The following is a 22,986-nucleotide window of genomic DNA, read 5'->3' on the forward strand; positions in this document are numbered from 1 at the left end:
TCATCAAATTATGACAAAAATTATAACTGAATAGTTATTTACATTGCACTAAACAGTTCCCAAGAGGGAATGGTTTTATATCTAATATATTAGCATTACAGTCATTTCCAATTTAAACTATAAGTCAGTAATTCGGATAGTTAAATTATTTGTATAATTGGTTAATTTTAACAATGAATTGATTATGTTTATATATTGTAATGCGTTTATGGACTCAGTCATCTAACTTTTCCATATCATATGAAATATGTAATATTTAGCAATTACCTATAGCTTAGAATTTACTTCGCATATTCAAAGAATGTTTAGTTAGATCTGCTATTGATAAGAAAAATTGTAGCATATTCTATAAAATAGAAAAAAGTGAACCATATATACAACAGTATTCCTTACTATATAAAAATGATTGTTTTTGAGTCTAATCAAAATATGAGGGCTCGTAAAATAGCGTTTTTAATTTATATTATAAGTTTATTTTTTGTTCATATACTATGTCTTATTTTATATAAATTAAAGATTTACTTTTTGTCATTTAAACCATCTAAATAAATACTAATAATATATTTGGAACATTCAACTGAAAATATAAAACGAATTTAGTTTTTGTGAAATTACAAAGATACAATATTATACTTTCTTACAGCATAGGTCGTTAATAAATAATAATTAATTGTTTAAGTTCCTTTTAAATATACTAACTATATATAAACGTCATTGTCAACAATTTTGCTTATAAATATTTTTCGATAATATAAATAAATTATCAGGATTTATCAGCTACAAGTATACGAATAAATTTTATTTTTTATTACCATTTAAATTAATTTGTTAATTAATTGCTATTTTAACAAATATGCTAAAAATAATATATGTGCTGCATATTATATATTTACATAGGTATTTATTAACTAAATAATGCATTGTTATTGTGATTAGACATATATAACAATAAGGCTTTTAATTCTCCATAACATATTGGAGCGAATACTTACTTTTGATTAATATTTTTATACATTAATAATTAGCTTACGTATTACCGTTTAAGTATACAAAATATGTGATAATATTAAATGATTAAAATTTGATCTGATAATTAAAAATATATTTACGTCAATAAAATGATATGTTGATACTGAAAAAGTTTTGATGGTTTCCCAATGTCTGCCTATCTGAACTCGAATAGTTAAATAATTATTATGTAAAGCACGGATTGTATGTAGTTTGGATGATCAATCTTATTAATTGAGAAAATGAGGGTAATAGGAATGGATAATCAGTGGATTTAGCTGGAAGTGTGAGAAACTACTCAGCATGAGGTAAAATGTGAACAGAGTGAATAGAAATTATTAAAGTGTACTATAGTGCAGGAACCCTCATATTTCAATTAAACAGTTCCTTAATTTAATTTGGGTAGTGGGACAATTTAGAATATATGTGACGTCATACAGTGTTAGAGCTATGTATGAGTTATGTTAAAAAAGATGAAATTGGTATCTGATTAATCGTTAAGGATACACTGTTTGAATAAGTTAAACCAAAACAGGTCCTCAGCATTAATAATAAATATATATTTATTATAAATATACTTGTTAGATTTTAATTTGGTCTTACCTCGCTTTTTTTGTATTAAAAAGTAGAGACAGTATTGAAATATTTAACAAAGTCCATTACTGGACTTCCATTGCTGGATCTACGACATCCTTCTATATAAACGTTGTATTAGGATCCTGATAAATTAAGTAATTTAATACATACCATTGAGCTTTAACCTCTAAGGTTTCAAATTGTAACATTTAAAGAATCTTAATAACAAATATTCTTAACTAATGTTCTTAGATATAAACAGATATGTATGTATTAGAATACCAAAAAATTCTTTTGTTGCCTTATAAGTTTGACAGTCATATATACTCGTTTAATCAAGTAGTTCTTAACTTTTGTTCTACTTTTCAAACTCGCGCAAGACTGGCCTGAATTGTAGTATTTCTTAAAACACCCACAGTACTCGTTATGGGAATAAGATATCAATTTGTAGCAGATAATATTGCAGACATTCTGCGCTATGCCTTATTATGAAGAAGCAATTAAAACCGAATACTTTTAAACTGATTTGCATTGATTTCTGTCTAGTATTTCTTAGTTTAGCTTAAAAAAATATAATATTCTAGAACAAAAGATGTAGTTGAAGTTTCCCAGATTAAAGATATTACATATATATCCATCAATTTAATAATGTAAATATTAAGATTTACAGACTCTATATAGCCTACCCAAAATCATGTGGTTGAAAACTTGACCGATTTACTGTAGACCTGTTCTTTGACACTATAGTTCAGAGTTAGTTTTAGCTTTTCTAATTAATTTTGTTTTATTATTATTTTGTATTCTACATTTCGTGTTGATGTATTGAAACCTTCCATTAAATTATTTTTTTAAAGTACCCGATAGGTGTGTAGCGCCTAATGACGTCTTGATTTCTTCGTTTAGGAATGCGTAAAAGGTATTACTGAATTCATTTTCTTGATATGTGATTCGAAAAATAATTTCAAAGCAAATAAATAATAATATTAGAAAATAACTCAGTTTATAAATCACGATTTTGAAAGTTATCTTATCTTATCGGAAAAAGAGACCCAAAGCCTTTAAAAATATACAATCAAAAAATCATTCAAACCAATGTGATGATTAATGTAATTTTAACTAAACTATTTTTGAGTTATGGATTTATTTCAGTTCATTTAAATATATTTTTAATGAGTAATTAAGTACTATAAACACCTAAATAGTTATTCTTGTAAAAGGTTTGTTTAAGGGAAATACTCAAACTTAAATCTTTTGTTTAGTTAAGAGTTTGTAGTGACAAAAATTAATAATATAACAATCTAATTGATTGTAAAAAAGTTATATTTATGCAGTTGATTTATTAGAGTTGCATGCCCAATGGCAACGATTGTCCGCCTTGACCTAACTAAATATAACAGCGGAAAATGATGACAGATGTACAAATCCTTAGTAGGTAAATACAATAACATAATTTCATGTAAATTATGTATTATTTATATTTGTCAATACATTTTTATTAGTTCTGAAAAAATATTTCCAAGTAAAATTTATTTTCGTTTTCACATACCAATAAACAACTTTGTTGTTCGGAACAGAAGGTAGTTAAAAAAGTCTAATATAGTCACAAAAATGATTTAGCGATAATTGATAAACAACAACAGAAACTTCTGCTGAAAATGAATCAAATATTTCCTAATGAATAGTTTTAGTAGTAATACACCTGAGTTCTAGAGACTTATCACTTAAACCCTTTTAACGACATAAGTCGAAAATTTATGCTATTAAAAAACGGCAACCCTATAATATATATGTAGCCCGTCTGATAAATCAATAATAGATGTATGTAGATATCTGGGTCAAGTGAGAAGACGCGAGAGTCCTTCTCCATAATCTAGAAGACTATTTTAATTCCATATTCTTCGCAGTTTTGAAGAGAGAATTTGTTGAACAACTGAAGTTTAAATTACAATTTTCCCTCCATTTGTTAAAGTCATTTTGCATAACGATAGCGAGAGTTGTACGACAATAAATAGTTACAAAGACATCAACTCTAGACACATCAACGCTCCAGTGCTCCAAGCCTTAGAATTGCATAATTTTCTTCTAGCGTTTATGGATTTTTGGGCTCATTTAAATGATTTATAGAAAATTTCAACAGACCTTTTGAATCTCAAACCTTCATTTCGGGTACATGGATATAATAATTTTTACTGATGAATTCAAGTATACAATACTTGAAACACTTATGTTAAGTTAATCCGCACAGTTTTTTTTCATTTAAAAGTGTTGCGTTTTTCATGCTAACTCGTAATAAAAATTATAGTATACTTTCGTTACTATTGTAGGGCACAAGTCAGTAACGAATTGCCGGTTAAAAACTTAGCGCCATTGAAATGATTCAATTTTTTTGAGGTTTCAGTCAAAGCGTTTAGTTGTAATTTTGTGCTTCAATCGTGCACTAGTTTTTAATTGAAAATAAAATAATAAATTATAGAAATGATAACTTATTAAAATATTATTAATAGTATTTTTCAATTAACATTAGAGAACCGCATAGTAAATTATTTAAATCAATTAAAATAAAATATTTATTTAAAACGATGGAGTACAAATTTTTAATAGCCTTTTTATTCGTTGCGACGTTTAACTTAAATTTTTCCCATGGCTATGAGGAAAATAATCGCTTTTGCATACATACGGAACCCATGCTTCTGGCTGATATAGAAAAACATGTAAATCCGATAGAAGGTGATCCGCATTGTGAGATCCTAGCAACCACAATGACTGCTAAAGAAAAGGTAAATGGTATATCAAACTTTATAGGACTTAAAAGTGATATGAGAGAACTTTACTATTTAAAAGACTTTAAATCACTAACAATTGCTAATAAAATATGTGTACATAGATACTTTTAATGTTATATAAAAATTTTTGTTAATTATTTGCAAAATTATATTCTATGAATTTTTATGCAATTACTTACAAAATGTGTGACCGCATAGATAAGACCAATAATGTGTTCTAATGAATTTTTTTTTATTTCAATTTACATTTAAAGAAATATTTAAGTCTTCAGATAAACTGAATATTAATTATTATTTATAAAAAAATATTTTTTTTTATATATTTTTGTCGCAATGATTAATGGTAGATCATTTATTTTCTCTCATCATTTTCAAGTCTCTCTTAATTTAAGAGTTCGATAAATTATGTTCACTAATTCGTTATTAAATTTTATTTAACATATGATTGAAACTCATATAACCTGAGTTTTTCCTACATATACGGTAACATAATGGGCCAATAGGCCTAAGTGGATCCACCAATGATCGCCGGTATAACCTAACCTAACTTAAACTTATATAAACACTTCCTTTTGGTTTGATTTTAAAGTTGATTATGGAGCTCTTTTAATTTCTTAATACAATACAGATATGAGATGAGTTAAAAACTCAGATTTAAAATTTATAAAATAATTTCAGTAAAGAAACCCTGTGACGGTTTTTCAATATACACGATTTTGGAATTCGTAATTTTATATCTCCTAAAAACATCTATCTATCGACTTTTTAGTCTTCAACTTGTTCTAAAGGGATTTGATTTTCTTTTAAGAGCGCCGTTTGTGTTATAATTCGAATTTTGAAAATTATGACTAAAATTTTTTATTGGCTTCGTATTTAGGTGCTTCTTTTCAACTTACTTCCTTATTTACCCAAAACAACCCATTACCGGATTTCGGCCTGACGCAGCAACTCTCTCTAGTTGCCTCTGCTGCGTGTACGCCTTCTCCAGTCTCATACATCAAGTCCGCTTAGTGCTCAAAACAAAACAACCCATTACCGGATTTCGGCCTGACGCAGCAACTCTCTCTAGTTGCCTCTGCTGCGTGTACGCCTTCTCCAGTCTCATACATCAAGTCCGCTTAGTGCTCCAACAGCTCCATTTCAACGTTATAGCGAATACTGAAGATATCATCTTCGATATTCCAGGAGGCCATAGATTTTCCAAGGCACAAACGCATGTCGAGTAAATAGTTTACATATTATAAAGTTTATAGCTCTTAGTAGAAGCTTCTATTTGGTCTAGTGTCTAGTACACTTTATTAACTGTGATTAGTTATACGATCTTTACTTGCTAATCAAGTGTCAAAGAACTTAACCCTGAAATATTTCAAATCTTGCACTTGTTAAAAGTAGTAATATTAGAGATCTCTAATAGTTTTCCACTTTGTGTAAGAATATGGTACTAGAGTTTTTCACATTTTTAATTTCGCTATTTTATTTTTATTAAGAAAAAAATTTATTTTTTCACATATTAGGCAAGAGAGTTCAATCGAAGCAGTTCACCTTAAACTTCCATGAAATGCACAGAATATTGAGTACAAGACAAAATCGTGTCAAACGAAATGAATCTAATTCCAATTATGGTAAGGCAAATTACAAGTAGAACCACTTGAAACAAGTTGTGCTTGAAATAATCCTTAAATGATATATATCAACTCATCGATACTATTTTCATTTAAAGAAAATTAGTTTTTTGATTGGCTAAATTAAACACTTCAACATCAACATAAAGTTTCATGCACAAAAATGACGTAAAACCACTTGAACTTCTAGGTTTTTTTTCCGTTTAAGTATTGATCCACTTTCGTCATTACATAAACTATATAGACTGGATTTGCGATACTAGAACGATTGAAACTGATAAGGCAAATAATTATCATACGCTGATAAATTAAAATATGAAACTAGACGAAGTACTCAATTCGCTACAGATTTCACTTGTATATTATTTATCTATCTACACATATGTATATTTTATAGTAAACCACATTAATTAGTATAGATAGATTGTTTTAGACATATGTAGAAATACAACGCAAAGACCTCTGTTTATATGTTATATAGACAAGGTAGCTTCTCTTAAATTAAAAAAAAAGAATGACCTCATTAAAGTTCTCTTTAATGATCTCTAAAATGTTCTCTAAAATATTAGTGTTATAGTAGGATTGCTAATTACTCAATATAAGAAAATATTATTAGGCATTTAAATCTTTCCACCAACAACTTTTGCCGTAACTATGATAAGGATCATAGAATTGTTTTGCATCTGCCTAATGTAGGGTAGGGCAACGCTCAAAGGCGAGTGAAATGAAGAGGTTCCATGTGTGCCCTTACTGCAGCTCTTCTCCACATGACGTCGCCCATCTGTTCATCTGTCCTTCTGCACACACAATCCTCCCATTGTAGTGGTCAGGTTTCTCCACCTAGATTCGGGATGACGTTCAATATAAACCTCATACCGAATTCCTCCACAAAAATGTAGCTAATATTCCAAAAATATGATAGATGAAGTACAAAACAAACTCTGTTATAAATTATTAAAAAAATATATAAATTCCCAAAAATAGTTCCGAATGAATCATATATGTAAACGTATAAAAGCAGAAAAAATTAGTTATCAGCATAGTTAAATAGTTATAAGTAAAGCATGGATCGATAAAATATTTCCCCCATTACTTTTACTACTTTAAAACACTTTAGTTTATTTTGTTTTGTATTTAGTTTATTTCGGTAATGTTGAAATGTTTGCTAACCTATTGTGTTATTCCTTTTTTAGGAATCGTTCTTCAATACAATGTGTAAGGATCACGGCACCACACACAAGGATGATTATTCCTTCCTCAAATTAAAAAATGGAGACTTATCAAAACGCGGCTCATATCACGAAATATGCAGCGGAAAAACAAACCCACTTTTAGCTTGGGTACCTTATGCAATGATACAACAAAACTACGCACAAGAGTTGAATCCTTTAGAGGTAAGTCGAAGCATTTGAGTTTATTTCAATTAAATAATCAATTAAATTATGAATTATCTGTGTTACGGATAATCAATAGTTTGAATAGATCAACATATTTTTTCTACTTCAATAGATTTTATAGTTCCTACAAGTAAAATATTGTAGTTATTACTATATGTTAAACAGACCCGTAGCCAGAAATTTGATTCTGGAAGGTTGACAGGCAATATTAATATTTCAAAAAACAAAATTTATGTTATTAAATGTTCATGGTGCAATAATAATGTATATACCATATATATAAATTTAAACCTTCTATTCCTTTCGGGGGAACTTCAGGCCCTCAACCCCTGTTAATAAAGTACTACATTTTATCTAATATACTATATAATATTTATAATACATATATCTAATCATCACTTAAAATTGTGAATAGTTTATTATATATTGATTAGTATAAAATGAAAAAAGGATCGAAAATACAATTTAAGAGGATAGATATGCTAAAGGGATGATTAAGTAGTAAGAATTGAATTACGAGATGGGGAAACAGAATTTATTCAATTTCGGATGCATTAGTATTTTGGAGCGGACAAGGACAAGTCAATAGGGACCCAATGTTATAAAAAGAATAAAATTATACGGGGTTATGTGGAGTGAAGTTATAGTTAGGATATACAGTTGGAAATTATATGTATATTAGAAATAAGTAATTGTATAAAATCTGATTATAAACTAATTTAAAATACTTGAAGCAGCAAGCTAAGCCAGAGTAGTATAGAATAGCCAGCTATGCAATACAATACAGTAAAGTATGGTACAGTTGTGGGATTGTCTGTCGATGCAAGCATATTGACAAAATTCTAAGAAGTTACAATTGTGTATTTCATTCTATTGTAAAAATATTTTTATAGTCCTACAAAAATCTTTTGCAATTTTTTGTTTAGCATATTTTTGTTGGAACATTTGTATTACAGAAGTCTTCTAATAAGTAATATGCTTTATTATTTTATTTTCTATATATTTATCAATTTTACTAACCTTTCTGAAAGGGATCAACTTTCATTATATACATTTCAAAATGTTGATTTACAATAAAAATTGGAATATAGTACATATGCTTATCATTTATTTAAAATATATATGTTTGTATTATTTGATTTTAGCGAAGAAATTATATTGCCAAAGCTACTGATGTAGATCGTGAAAAAACCGAGCTCTGCTACTTCAGACAATCCGATCTGGTAACGAATATCACAGCAAATCTATTTACTTGTGTTGTTATGATTTTTGAGGACAATTTTGTAAGTAAGAATTATACTATGTGTTAACATTACTATTCTAAAGTTCTAAATAATATTTTAGTATGGACTGGATTCTCACATTAATGTCCTTGTGGAAATTCAACCAATTATGTATGAAGTTCGTAATATTACCTATATGCCCTGGTTCAATTCCTCGCCAAGCTATAAGACAATGCTAGGTAAAACTACATTAAAGAATCCTAGTCGGGAAACTAAGCAAATATATGGAAGTATAAGCTATGCTTATGTGGAAAAAATAACAGTGAATGTCAGCACAATATATGGTGATAAATTAGAACCTTTGCCGATTTTATATGAACATAAGAACGCTGTTTTGGAATTGGATGGAGCTGGTAATGGTGGCTTAAATATTAAAGATGTAATAATCAATAATTCTATATAAATAAATTAAATTACTTAATTTTTTTTTTAAGTAGAAATCATTCTTTGGTCGTACCATGGATCCAAAATCCAGTGTTAAAGTAGATGTAACTGGACAGTGGGCAGAGCATCAACGACAGTTCACAGCTGATATTTATGAATACTTTGGTTATAACATTAAACGGTTCTATGACGATATAACACATGGCAAAGCCAATTTTGTCAAAATAGAGAGCACAGAACCAGTTTTTGAAACAATTGAGTCGAGTAATATGGCCAGCATTACAGTACACAATGAACAGAATGAAAAAAAACCAGCGAAAACGTCAGAACGTCTTACAGAACAGCATCAGCATAAACACTCTGAAGTAGAATCTTTAACAGATGTACCAACAGGAAGTGGACATCCCTATCCTGGATTTTATCCCTATGCTGTCGCCGGTGCAATAATTATTGGCGCGGTGTTGTTGGTTTCAGTCATTAACATGATACGCATTTGCAGCAAAGAAGCAGAAAATAAAAAATATAAGCTGGCAAGAACATAGTATTTGTGCATTTGTTTTTTCATAATGCAATTTATTATTTTGTTGATTTGTTTTAAATTTTATATAGAAAACTTTTAATAAAAACTTCTTTCTTAATACACAACAAAGTTGTTTTGTTTACAAATTAATGGGAAACTACATGTAAGGTGTTGCCAACTACTTTTAATGCATTCAAAATAATTAAACTAAAAGAGCCCACACTACTAGCATTCACAAAATAAATCAACTGATGAGTTTCGTTTCTTTCTAGTTCTGCACGCTAAAAAAAAATCAAACAATCAAACTTTCAGTATCGTGGGTTGTTTTTTGACGCTCGCTTGAAAAGTTGCATGTATGTTTTGTTTGAAGGATTTGTGTTAAGTGCAAGTACATACTCATTATTTTTAAAACTTATACAAATTTCATTTAACTTGTATTTAATTATTACCAATTAAATAAACTTTTGTTTCCTAACTTCAGTGAGAATAATATTGAATTAAAAACAAACGAGCACGCAATAGTAATCAAATCTGTATTAACGTTATTTCGACTCTCTCCTTTACTTTCTTTCATATGTTCTGTGAAGCAATTTGTATGATTGTGTTTATGAAATAAAAATAATATTACCATACCAAAATTCTTAAATAATTTACAGCTGCACACAAGTAAGTAAAACAATTAACAGTTTATTTTAAATTTATTTTATAGAAGTATAAATTACGTGGCCAAAATAATTTATAACAGCGTTTATACAAAGAGATAAACGAAAGTATTATGATTTATAAGTATTGATTTATATGTTTTATATACAAGATGTTTTAACGATATATGCTGTTCCTTTACATTTCAAATTAATAGAAATGTAGAAGCACATTATTTCTTTGGTTTTAAATATGCATATAATTTTGCTGAAGTCTTCACTCTCCGGCTTAATTTACATATAAATATTTGAATACGAGTATGGAAAATATAAAAATATTTATGGTATTCAGAATCTCTGGTAATGAGAAACTCGATAACCGAGTAATATAAAACAAGTAATTGTAATTTAGCTTGTTCACACCCTTAATTTTAAAATCATCTTAATTCTGTTTTTTGTATTTGTTGTACACGCAAATGAAAGTATTGAACGATTAAATAATAGGTCTGTTCCACGTACTACACGTAGTAAAACTCAAGTAAAAAACACAAGTACAAACTGAAAGCGTAATACAAATAAAGTGCCAAATTACGCTCTTTACACAGGTTTTGGTGAGAACACCAGTACTGCGCAAATTAACAACACAAAAATTTAAATTCAAATCAAATCAGCTGATTCACACATCAACAAAAATTTTACTTGAAATAAAATGCACGAGTGAAGTTGTGTAGCATTTTCAAATTTCGACAGGGATGTTACGTTCTCTCAAATGCACTCACTTACTAAAACATTTGCTGGTGGAACGTACTTGTGTATACACAGTGTTACTCAAAGTTACGACGGGTAGCTCGAGGAACAGATCTAATATGTTATCGTATCGCTATAAGAATTTTTCTTAATATCGGTATTGTACTATTGTGAATTACGATATTGATTTTAACGTGATTTTATACAAATTACAAAACAGTTGTAATTTTGCTCATTGGATCGGATTATAATTTCACCTTAATTTCTATTTTTATATTACGTTTACTTGCGCTGAGGAAACAGCTTGTAATACTATAACAGTGCAAATTGGTAGCAATAATATACACTTTGAGTATTGTTTCATCACTATTATCTTCTGATTTTTTTTTAACATATATGAAAGTTATGAATTTGTGTAAAATTATAGATAATAATAAATATAAACATTAAAAACAAAATATTAATAAAATATGATATTAAATAAATTTTTTAGTGTGTGTATAAATATTATTACATATATATATAATGTGTAATTAAAACTGCATTAAAAATGTATACATATAACTATAAATAAAATATTAAATATATTAAAATAATATAATTATATATTATATTCAATATTAAAATATATAACTATAAATAAACTTTAATACTGGTAACATCTATTCTATTCATTATATTTTGATGAATTCTTATATGAAAGTAGAAAAGAGATACACGAAGCAACACCAAAAGAAAAGACAATGCAAATCGTTTTATTAACACTAGTTTGCTAGTCTCTTTAACGAAGTGAAACGAACGAAGCGTTTCTGTTTAGCCATCCGCCATTGCAAGTTGTCGAAAGACGTCAGAAGAAGACAAAAGGACTTTGTACATTGTTTTAAAAAGTTGAATAGATTTTTGTTACAATAAAATCTCTAGTTATTTCACTTTTTTCCGAATAAACAATTCGTAACGGTTTTTACAAGTTTGTTTTTTTTTTATTTATATAAATGCATTTTTATAAAAAATTTAACTTATGTTGTAAAATTCGGTGTTCATAATTAAGTGCTTTAAAAAGTGAATTAACTAAAAACTGAACGATATCGACGCATCAATATTGGAGGCGCACACGACAAACTATAAACGCAGTAGTTTGCCTTATAAAGAGGAAAGCTAATATATATAAATTAATAATTAATATACGTATTGGAAATGTAATAGAACAACTGCTTTAAACATTATAATCAATTTTAGTTCATTTTGCGCTATTTTTGTATGTGCTTCATTCAGTGGTTCTACAGCAAAATTATAATAAATTATGTGATGTTGAATTTTGTTTCTCGCTTTTACTTATGTTAATTGTATTGTCGCGTTTCATTTCTGTTTTACACTTTGTCTCATTTTCATTTTCTGGTTGAAGCTCTTATTGTAATTTTATTTATTGCATTTAGATTACGTTGGCACTAGTTTGTACCCGTTTTCCTCAACCCCCGTGCTATATGTTCATCTCATTTCATTTTATTTATGCCAACAAAAAATTGTCCGGCTGCTTTTAAAGGAATTTATTGTTTTGTTTTGTGTTAAATTCTGCTTTTAATATTGATTTTTGTTTTAAAATTTTATGTGAAATATCGTGTGTACAAGCATATACATAACTGTGCAGTTAGTCATAAATATACTGAAAATATTTTGAAAAAAAAATAATGTCAAAGTTCGCAATAATGTACAAGCGGCGAGTAGAAATACATTTGTTTTGTTTACAAAATAGCACCAGACTTGACCATAAACAAGTTCTCCACTTGTTTGCGTATTGCTCCAAAAGGCATTCATTCAATATGGTGAGCTCCTTAATCTAGTGGAATAAAATTGCCTTACAACATCCAATATTGCAATTCAATTAAATGTTAGTATTAGGAATGAATGAATAGCATTATTATCTTCATTGCCATACGTACGACAAGCCAATAATCGTCTTTAATTAGTAAAATTTTATTTGTTATTTATAAATAAATGTTTTTTTTTTATTTAAATACGTTCTACACGTGGAAGAGTCACTTAAAATGAAACGTGATTAATTTAAATACTCAATAAACGTGCAGTATGAAGAAAATGAACGTTTGCATAGACAGCAAATGTTAATCTTTTAATTTGGTTTTGCTTAAAACGAAATAAACGAATGTTTTGCTGAAGATTAATACGATAAGCGCATTGATTACCAGCTAATTCGGCTGAGTTCTTTCATATGAGATACTTTCATACTCGCACAAGTATTTATGCTAGCGAAAAGTTCCTATTGTTTATGCTCTTTGTTCTATTACGTTTCCTTCAGAGTTTCTTTAAGTACAAGTATTTAATAATATGTATATTTATATATATATTCCCATTAAACAGATTGTAAAAAATGGAACGTAAAAAGGTTCTAGATTTGGATAAAATATGTCGCGTTTGCTTAAGCGAACGCAAGGACATGCGCCCGTTGTTTTCAGAGAAAATTGCTGAAATGCTTATGGAGTGCACTGCGATAAGCGTTAAACACATTGAAGGTTGGCCAGATAAAATCTGTGTGCAATGTGTGCATGCGGTATCGCGCTGTCATGCCTTTAAGAGTCTAGTGGAACGCAGTGATCGAGAATTGCGCAACTACATTAAAAGTTTAACAGTACGTGTGGTAATAGAGGAGCCACAAGATGTAAAACCAAATCAAAATAAAGTTAAACAACAACAGTTTTTACTCCAACAAGAGCAACAACGATTACAACAACAAGTTCAACAACAACAGCAGCAGCAGCAACAGAAAAATGCACAAAAAGCAAAACAAGCGTTACAACAACAACAACAGCAACAATTACTGCAACAGCAAACTTTACAACAGCAACAACAGTTGGAACAGCAGGAATTAGAAGAGAAGCAACTACGTCAACTGTTGGAAAAACAACAAGAACAAGAGCAGCAGCAGCAGCAACAACAACAACAGCAGCAACAGCAACAACAACAGTTACAAAAGAAGAAAACACCTGCAGCACGTAAAGGACAAAGGAATAAAAAATTAACTCAAGCACAACAACAAGAATTGTTATTGCAATCTCAACAAATAAATGATTCAACTACGGTTCAAGCGAATAATGTTAGCGGTAACACGTCTCGACAACAAACGCATCAACAGCAGCAACAACAACATGAGCAAAATCAAAGTTTGCAACAGCATCAATTGCTGTCGACATCGAATGGTTTGAGCCAACCGATTGTGTTGTCCAATGGTCAGATTATCACAGCGGCACAAATAGTCACACATGCTGGTCCACCTCAACTTACCCAAATAATCAATACGAGTAATGCCAATAATTCACATACCAACCAATTAGCAACTCAGCAGTTTACACCGCAACTATTGCAAACTACTGGAGGTCAAGCATTACAATTAATACAACAACCAAATGGACAACAAACGTTACAATTAATACAGATTGTACCACAACGAACTATTAGTAATGGAAACATCGTAGCTGATGAAATAAATATAGTTGACGAAGATGAACTAATTGAGCAGAGTGAACAACATCTAATTGATGATGGCACTGAAGAAGATGAAGATGAACAAGTATGTGAAACTATTGTGGTGGAAGATGATCATGGGCAGCATTTGCTTGCTAGACACGGTACCATAACAATTGAAGATGATAACTTATCACATAATGAAATGGAGTATTTAGAAGATATAACGGTAACGACAACAAACTCACAGCATTTAAACAATGATGACGATGATAATGTAGAACACCACATGATGCATGCAGATGATATTATAGAAGAAATACACATGGAGGAAGAAATGCTCGAAGATGATGGTACCGGTACTGTTATGCATGTAATAAAGCAAGATGGTGAATTTCTGTGTGAAGACGATGGCAATCACCAACATTTAGTTGAGGATTGTGTAGATGATAATGATAGTGAATTGCAATATACTGTCTTTGAAGATGACGATGAAGTAACTGAAGTGCTGCAGATTGCTGGCGAACTAAATGATACAAGTGTTACCACTAATGATATGAATGAAGGTATAACAATAGTTAATAATCATTGCTCACCTTCCAAGAAACCTCGTAAGTTAGTACCAAAAAACGCAATTGCAAATAGTCGTCAAGTAGCTGCGACTGCCTCTTCAATTGTTGCTGCGGCTGCAAATGATGACTATGAGTTAGATCCAAAAATACTTACTGAGTTTATAACACAACAAACTACACTAGTAGGTACAGGGCGTTATGTGTGCAATTTGTGTCGACAGGAATTTAAGCAATTTAAAGGTGTGCAAAACCATATGAATTCACATTCAAATTGGATACGTGCGAATTGTAAAAAACAGCCGCAGTGTGAGATTTGTCTGAAAAGCTTCAAAGGTCCGGGAATGCTGAAAATGCATATGAAAACACATCAGTCCGCATCGCGCACACCTACTTGCAACATATGCCATAAGGAATTTAAAACAAAAGCAATACTCTATCGTCATCGGCAAACACATCAGCAGCGTTCGTACTGTTGTGGCGTCGATAGTTGTCGCAAAACATTCTCCTCTATTCAGACACTGCGTACACATGTCGAACGTAAGCATCCTAATTTAGATCAACCCAAATATAAATGCGGAGAATGCAATACACTTTTCGATAATGTGGACGTGCTGCAAGCCCATATACAAATGACTGGACATGGGGACGTGTTAAACACAACTGATAATGCAGACTCAACAGACAGTGTTATTGTTGTCACACAAGCGTAGAAAACTACAAATTATAATTCATTCAATAATTATTATAATTAAATAATAATTACATTATTACATATGTATATTTGTTAGAGATTTATTCAACATTAATTGTAATCTTTCATTTTCATATTATTTATAAATTTGGCTTTTATTTATCAAGAAGCCAATTAATCTTACTTTATTGCGATATTAATGAACATCTGATTTAAAATCAATTAGTTATATATTGAATTGTTCAGAATTTGAAATGAATATTTTTTAATTATATTCTTTTAAAGCATACAACAAAACAGTTTCTATTATAAAATATAATTCAATGTAAAATATATATCATCTACAGATTGTTTGTTAAATAAATTATAATAACATTTCTCACTAAACATTGATATCTGTAATGCAGTTTTTAATATATCGTGTACATATACATTTATCTAAATAGAGACTAAATTAAACATATAGTTTGTTTATATTAAAAAGTGTAACATTCGAGATAAAATAGAAAATGTAAGTTATATATATAACGAATTAGATAATTAACTTGTTTTATGAGCACAGCATATATACGCATTTTGTATTTGGTAAATGACTTTTTGAAAAATACAAATGCTAAAAAACCATTATACATATAAACATTTGTTTATGCGTAAAAAATAACAAATTATTTGTACTAAAATAAGGAAAAAATTTAATTTTTTCTATTAAAGAAATTATCGTCAAAGTTTTGTTTTTTGTTTTCGAGTTATAAACTTGACAAAATTTTAATAGTTCAACAAAATTAATAATGTTTAGTAGTAAATTTAATAATTGTATATAATTGAAAAGATTTGTTATATATAAAATATTTTTTCACTGAAAAATGTTTTGTGTAAATTAGTTTATTCGTAGGACACTCAGTCGATCTAAATGAATGTTTTTAATACTAAGTATTAAATGTACAGATTTCCTGATATTTACCTAATAAATAAATTAATATTTATTTTGTTATTTCATGTAAATATTTTTATATAAAGTAATAAATAATTATTTAATAAACTGTGAAAGAACACAAGTTTAGTTTATATATTGTTTCTATATAAGCGGAGAAATTCATAATTGCAATAAAAAATTATTTAAAGATGCGTAACTAGTATATGTTATGTCTTGAATTGTATCGTCATATCTAAATATATTCCTAGAGATTTTGGCAGTGCAAACATGGAACTAAACAAAGCAATGCCTGGGTATAAAAGGCGTTTGATCATCATCGCCATTAGTTATTGATGTAGTTATGATACAAAAAAGAGGTCGACATGGAAGCTGAGTTGTACTCACTGCATTGATGGGAAGGTATAGTGATTATAAAAATGATTTTGGTGATGATTACAATATTAGGAGTATATAACATGTAGTTATATCGCGGCCTATAATTCTTCTTATATATTCACAAATATATTATGATTTTTAGGAAATTTGGAATTCAATATTTGTCTAGTGATTTTATTGTACGGTTTTCATATCCAATAAAATTTTAAATTCGTAGTCTTTCCTCATATTTGCTTGAATCCAAGAGATGTTGGTTGGTTAATGATTAAAAACACGTCTAGCCTACGTAATGAATAATCCGATTTTTTTTATTAAATTATTATGTTATTGTAACTGTATAAATAATTAACGCTAATTATTAATAATTACGTAGATTTCATACCGCGAAATAAGCATATTCTCTGTTGTTTTCTCTAAATGTATTACGCACTTTTCACTTTATAGGCATTCAAATTAAAATCTTACTGAATTACCTTAAAACTCATATAGTATGCTCTTCCATAAAAATTTGTTAGACTAAATATAAAATATTTTCGAAGTATAATGTAAGAGATTTTGTTTTCAGCGCTGCTGTTTATAATTACAAAGTGAAAATAAGTCGTAAATAGATTTACAAATAGGTCAGTTGTGTTTCATAAAGGTGAACCAGCATATCAGTTATATGATAGAAAATTATAAAAAAATGTTAAAAGGACGTAACATTTCAGGTTCATTAATTCATTAATTCATTAATTAAACCTCAATTGGTTCGGTTGAGATGTTGGGTGTAAGTTTTTTGAAACAAAGTATTTTTGAGTCTAATAATATTGGTGCCTATATTATTACAACCTTTTATTAACTCATAATAAAAACTTAAGAGTTTTGAATATCTCTCTGTGTGTATATCACAATTAGCACAATTTATGTGTAAATAGTCCTTTATGGACCTTACTGTAATATATGTATGTATCAGGTCTGTATCAGGTTCTTTTTTGTAATAAGTCTAAAAGACCGATTGTAAATACTTATCTATAATTGAAGTAAAAAATTTGCGCATTTCTGATATCCTTTGTATCTATGTACGCAGTACTTATTTTTAATTCAGTCACACCCTCCATAGGCTATTACAGAATAATAACGCAATTGGGTCATTGTGCACATCAAATATCTTTTTGCACTACTTCATTGTTCGAATTTCAGATACATTCAATTTTAAGTAAATTTAAATGCGTAGAATAATTTTTTTCGCATGCAAAAGAAAAATGGATTCTTTTAATGAAAAGAATATTTTTTTTTTAATAAAATATAGATAAATATTTCTTTATATATCATTAACATGGTTTATGATAAATATTTATCTATATTTTATTGCTCAAGCTGTTGATATAAAATAATACAAAATATATAATATAAATTCATCTATACAAATGAAATAAGATGGGTAGTGTATGTCTTTATTTAGAGGGTTTCTTGTAATTTTTAACAAAGAAATAACTGTTTTTTGATATATTTAACATTTTGTTAAAAGTTTGTTTATCTTGGCATTACTACGGAATTGCTTACAAAATCCTTTCGACAAATACCAGATAAGATTCCATATAGAATAGATTTTTCTACTTCTTTACAAGTAATGCTTACAATACACCAGCAATAATATTTGTTAGTATTAAATCTCGTTATTATATTACTATTATTGTTGTTTCTTAAACATTGCTTGACTAAATGCCTTCGAGACAGTCTATGCTAGCGGTTAATCCCTGCAAAAATAGAAGAGAAAGCGATATACTAATCGCTGTTGATTAATCAAAGAATGAACGAACCATCAAATACGGGTTAATATCTCCAAATGTGCATGTGACAGGCAATATGCCAAACAACAACTATGAGGAAGCTTTGGGTAACGAAATTAAATTTACATCGTAGATAGTGGCATAGATAAATATTCCAATATCTAGACATAAACATAGACAGAGCCACTTAGAAGCTGGCTATATCATAATTATATGCCACATACTCTGAGGTATCAGTGATATGAATAGCAGAGATAAGTCTACAATCGTAGACTTATTCATATTTTTTATATAAGCAATTCAATAACGAAAAAGGGTCTTTTCGAACCGCTGTCGAAGACGCATTGCTGTTAACTCAGAAATTGAAGCTTCACGGCCTTTTTACGAATCCTGAAAATACTAACTGCATACAATTTTTAAAATGGGCGAACTGAAAGGCTTACTCAAAAGACTGATTTGTCCAATGAAGTGTCAAATCGCTGCATTTTATAACTCGAGGGTATCGAGATAAATATAACCCTCTTTGTAAAAATGATGAGCTAGGGCAACTGAGAACTGATAGAAAGCGACCTTTCCATAGGCCAAAATGTAGCTAACAAGAGAGCACTGCAATATTTAAGGAGTTCACAATAGACTAGGTGACTACGACTGGGTGGTCGTACCGACTCAGAGATAAATTCATGTTAAAGTCTTTTAGTATGTTGTGATAGCACTCTTTCCATAACATACTGCACTGACTTGATGAACGTGAAATCTTGACGTTACAGTTATTTATAATAAGAAAAAATTTGATGAGTTTGAATAAATTTAAACCTGCCCTGATGCAGCACTCTCTTCAAAGCTTGGGTAAACATTGAATAAGCACTTTTCAAAATGCTTGACTAATGTGTATATATCCTAGCGTGGTCAGTTGATGACACAATGTCAGGATTGTTTTCATTTGAAAAGATAGGTAAATATCTGTCATGGTGTGACCTCTTGACGAAATTTTCGGGTAGACTAACCGTAATGACTTAGAAATTAACATTTTAAGCCATGCTAACACAAAGTTTGTTTTGTTCAGTAGAAAAACCAATATACCGAAATTCACTTTATCCAGATTAGTTATAGTGGCACTGGATCTCTCCTCAAATGCTAAATAATTTGACGCTGTCTTTGTATTTAAACAAATTTAAGGTAGAAATATTAAGGAGGAAACTAAAATGGGACTTGTCGCCTTTATTGCTTATGTAAATGCATCTTTGGGAAATGATGGAAATATCAATATATATAGTATGTATCCAACCATCATCTATAATATAATATATATAATACAATATATACATAATATAATATAATATTTCAACTCATCGATATGAATATGCCAGCATATTTTATAATATAATATTATGTACAACTTTGTGTGTACAATAAAATCTTAGCACATTATTAATTAATATTATGTATATATATTTTTTCAGATATATATATCTACTATACATCATATGGCATAAATAATCATTTGTAAGCATTACATAGCTAATAATAAATTTGCTTTGATATTGGGAATTATATAAAATGTATCGCCAAACTGTCTCCTTCTGCATACACGACAATTAAAATTAATTAATTACTTAATCTAACTTAATTTGATTAAAATTAAGTTTCTAAAAAGAAATTCGAAGGAAAATTTTTAATGCAAAAAATACCACAAATAAATAACAAATTTATATTAATTAATCATTTTCTCGAAGTTAAGTAATAGGAAGTAAAAATAATACATCATGGAACGACTTAACAATAATTGTTCGATGGAAAACACTCAATTACTGAAGGGATTTTCTCGTGCAATCAATATTAACATATTTCAATGATTTATGGCATAATTTAGTAAATATTGTGCTAAATTTGTCAAAGTCGTGTAGAAAACATTTAATAACTCATTGGAATTAATTACTTTTATAGATAAGATTTCAGCACACAATTCCACATCGCTAAAAAAAAAATCAATCCATAGAAATGCATAGTTGATTACTATATAAACAATAACAAAATATAATTTTAGCAAAACAAGAGTTCGACGACTTTTTATTCGGTTGTGTGGAAAGCTGAGTGGATGAAAATGTTTAATATCTACGCAAAAAAACTTAATTAAATCTATAAATATATAGTGTACATATATACTTTTATACATATGTGGGTTATGATCACTCTTAACGCAATATATTTTTTATAATTCTTCAAGTTTTCATATATCAATATTACAGAGTTTGAAGGAAAGATAATTAGGACTCACAGTAAGGATTATGTTTGGAAAAAAATAATACATATGCGAAATTGGAAAAAAATTTCTCCAAATTTTGATCATTATTGATTCTTAAAATCTATCACGAAAAAATTTTTTTCATTATTTTATTTTATTGATATACAATTAAATATAATTATAAGTTTTAATATCTTGAAACTATGTTAATTGCTGGTCACTTCTTTGGCATCGAAATCAAGGATACTATTCGGTATACAATGTGTAAATATGATAAACTCAAAAATATGCTTCGCAAGAGCAGTTAGCTTTGTTAACCCACTTTTTCTTATACCATATAATCGGAAATAATTCCTGTTAGATTGAATTAGTTAGGGTCTTTAAACAAAGAGTACTCTTAATTGTATTAATTATCTTTTAACTATACAGTTTTAATAGGTAATATTAGTCGCCTTAATCAGGACTGCAGAACTGTGAACCACTATAATTTCTAAAGTGTACTTTAGTGCAGTACTTCGATACTCTGATACTCCATTAATTTAGTTCAAAACCTGTTTTATGTTATTCTTCACACATACCATATTCATATTCTTCATTTAATACCACTATGGTCTGGTTAAATTATACTTAAATTTCGAAGGTTCGGGTTCAATACCTGTTTATAGCATTGAAAAAGTTTCCAAATCAGAAATTGAAAAAACTTCAGCCAATTGATTACTGCGATAACATATTTTTTGTAACATTTTTTAAGAACTACATTAAGTGCAGCGGAAATAAACAGAAATAGTGGAAAATAGACAGAAGTTAATTCGTTCAAAAGTTACTTATACGAGCATTACTATTTATATTTGCTGTAGCGAAGGCTGTAACAAATAACATACAATTTGAATATGCTTATAATAAAATTGTAATTCTCCTATACTTTGATTAAATGTTTATATATTAATACCACTCTGAAGAGTCTGGCTAGTTACCAGACGAAACGTACGTCAGTGGAAACTGATATAAATTGACCTTTGACTTTCCTATCAAGAAATTTGATAATTAACCTATTGGTTATATGGACTGATATACGGACCTCATGTTTTCTTATATCCGGTAAAGTAGCATATTTATTATTAAATTGTCATTTGCCATTATATTGTTTCTATGAGTATATGTATATGTATGTATGTATATATATATATTTATTATGTAATTTATATATGTATGTATGTGTGTATGTATGCATGTATATATGTAATTTTGATGTGATGTATGAATTGATATGAATTTTGCAATACATATTCATTTATTTATTCTAATTGTTTAATTGTTTGTACTCTATATAATTTCGAAGGATTTCAATTTAATATTAGGTATTTAAATTATAATTGATTGACTGTGAAATGTTGATTTAGGAAAGGTTTATATAGTTTATATCCAATTACGATGAAACATATGGATAGTTATATCTGGTCATAACTAGTATATATCTTTATCTTTATTAATTCAATTTTAATTTACATTAGTTTGGAATTCAATTGTGTGGGGTAATGTTCCATCAATAGATAAATGAGATGATAGGGTTAAGTATATATACAGTATGACTACTTTCCGGAGAGTACATTTTGTACTTTTGTACATTTTGTGAGATTCCGAAGACTTTATGCTATTAATAAAGTAAGGTATATGTTATGTTCGTGTATGCGACATAATATTGTATTACCGATTACCAAAAACACAGTGATCAGCACCTTTACTCCACAGATAAAATAGAGTAAAGGTGCTGATTCACCAATTCAGACATCTGAATATCAATACAATCACATATTTCCACTACAAATTTTAACTATTTAATATATATGTATATAGAATTATTGAGAATCGTCTTTGGTTGAAACATATGTTATATATAATATAAATATGTGGTATGTTAAACTTAGTTTTTTTTTATTCCTTTTTTATTGTCATAAAATTTATACAGAG

General features: G+C 28.8%; 2 protein-coding genes across 2 annotated transcripts; both read left to right on the forward strand.

Moving 5' to 3' along the window:
* The first annotated feature begins 4,132 nt into the window (after positions 1-4,132).
* LOC119662939 lies at positions 4,133-9,610 on the forward strand. The gene is made up of 5 exons (XM_038072594.1): positions 4,133-4,361; positions 7,183-7,383; positions 8,532-8,669; positions 8,731-9,048; positions 9,107-9,610. The coding sequence occupies exons 1-5, from the start codon at positions 4,164-4,166 to the stop codon at positions 9,593-9,595; spliced, it is 1,344 nt and encodes a 447-aa protein (XP_037928522.1). The 5' UTR covers positions 4,133-4,163; the 3' UTR covers positions 9,596-9,610.
* A 2,122-nt stretch (positions 9,611-11,732) lies between these two features.
* LOC119662938 (uncharacterized protein DDB_G0290301-like) lies at positions 11,733-16,256 on the forward strand. Its single transcript, XM_038072593.1, has 2 exons — positions 11,733-12,111; positions 13,335-16,256. The coding sequence occupies exon 2, from the start codon at positions 13,345-13,347 to the stop codon at positions 15,715-15,717; it is 2,373 nt and encodes a 790-aa protein (XP_037928521.1). The 5' UTR covers positions 11,733-12,111; positions 13,335-13,344; the 3' UTR covers positions 15,718-16,256.
* Positions 16,257-22,986: the final 6,730 nt, after the last annotated feature.

Source organism: Teleopsis dalmanni, unplaced genomic scaffold (assembly GCF_002237135.1).
Source record: "Teleopsis dalmanni isolate 2A unplaced genomic scaffold, ASM223713v2 unscaffolded_contig_0025, whole genome shotgun sequence".
In the NCBI taxonomy this organism is placed as follows: Eukaryota; Metazoa; Arthropoda; class Insecta; order Diptera; family Diopsidae; genus Teleopsis; species Teleopsis dalmanni.

Bases quoted from the DNA above. Each gene is read 5' to 3' on its own strand.
- LOC119662939 (XM_038072594.1), top strand. From the start codon at position 4,164: ATGGAGTACAAATTTTTAATAGCCTTTTTATTCGTTGCGACGTTTAAC. The intron at 7,384-8,531 runs GTAAGTCGAAGC...ATTTGATTTTAG, and splicing joins AAGAGTTGAATCCTTTAGAG to CGAAGAAATTATATTGCCAA. The intron at 8,670-8,730 runs GTAAGTAAGAAT...ATAATATTTTAG, and splicing joins TGATTTTTGAGGACAATTTT to TATGGACTGGATTCTCACAT.
- LOC119662938 (XM_038072593.1), top strand. From the start codon at position 13,345: ATGGAACGTAAAAAGGTTCTAGATTTGGATAAAATATGTCGCGTTTGC.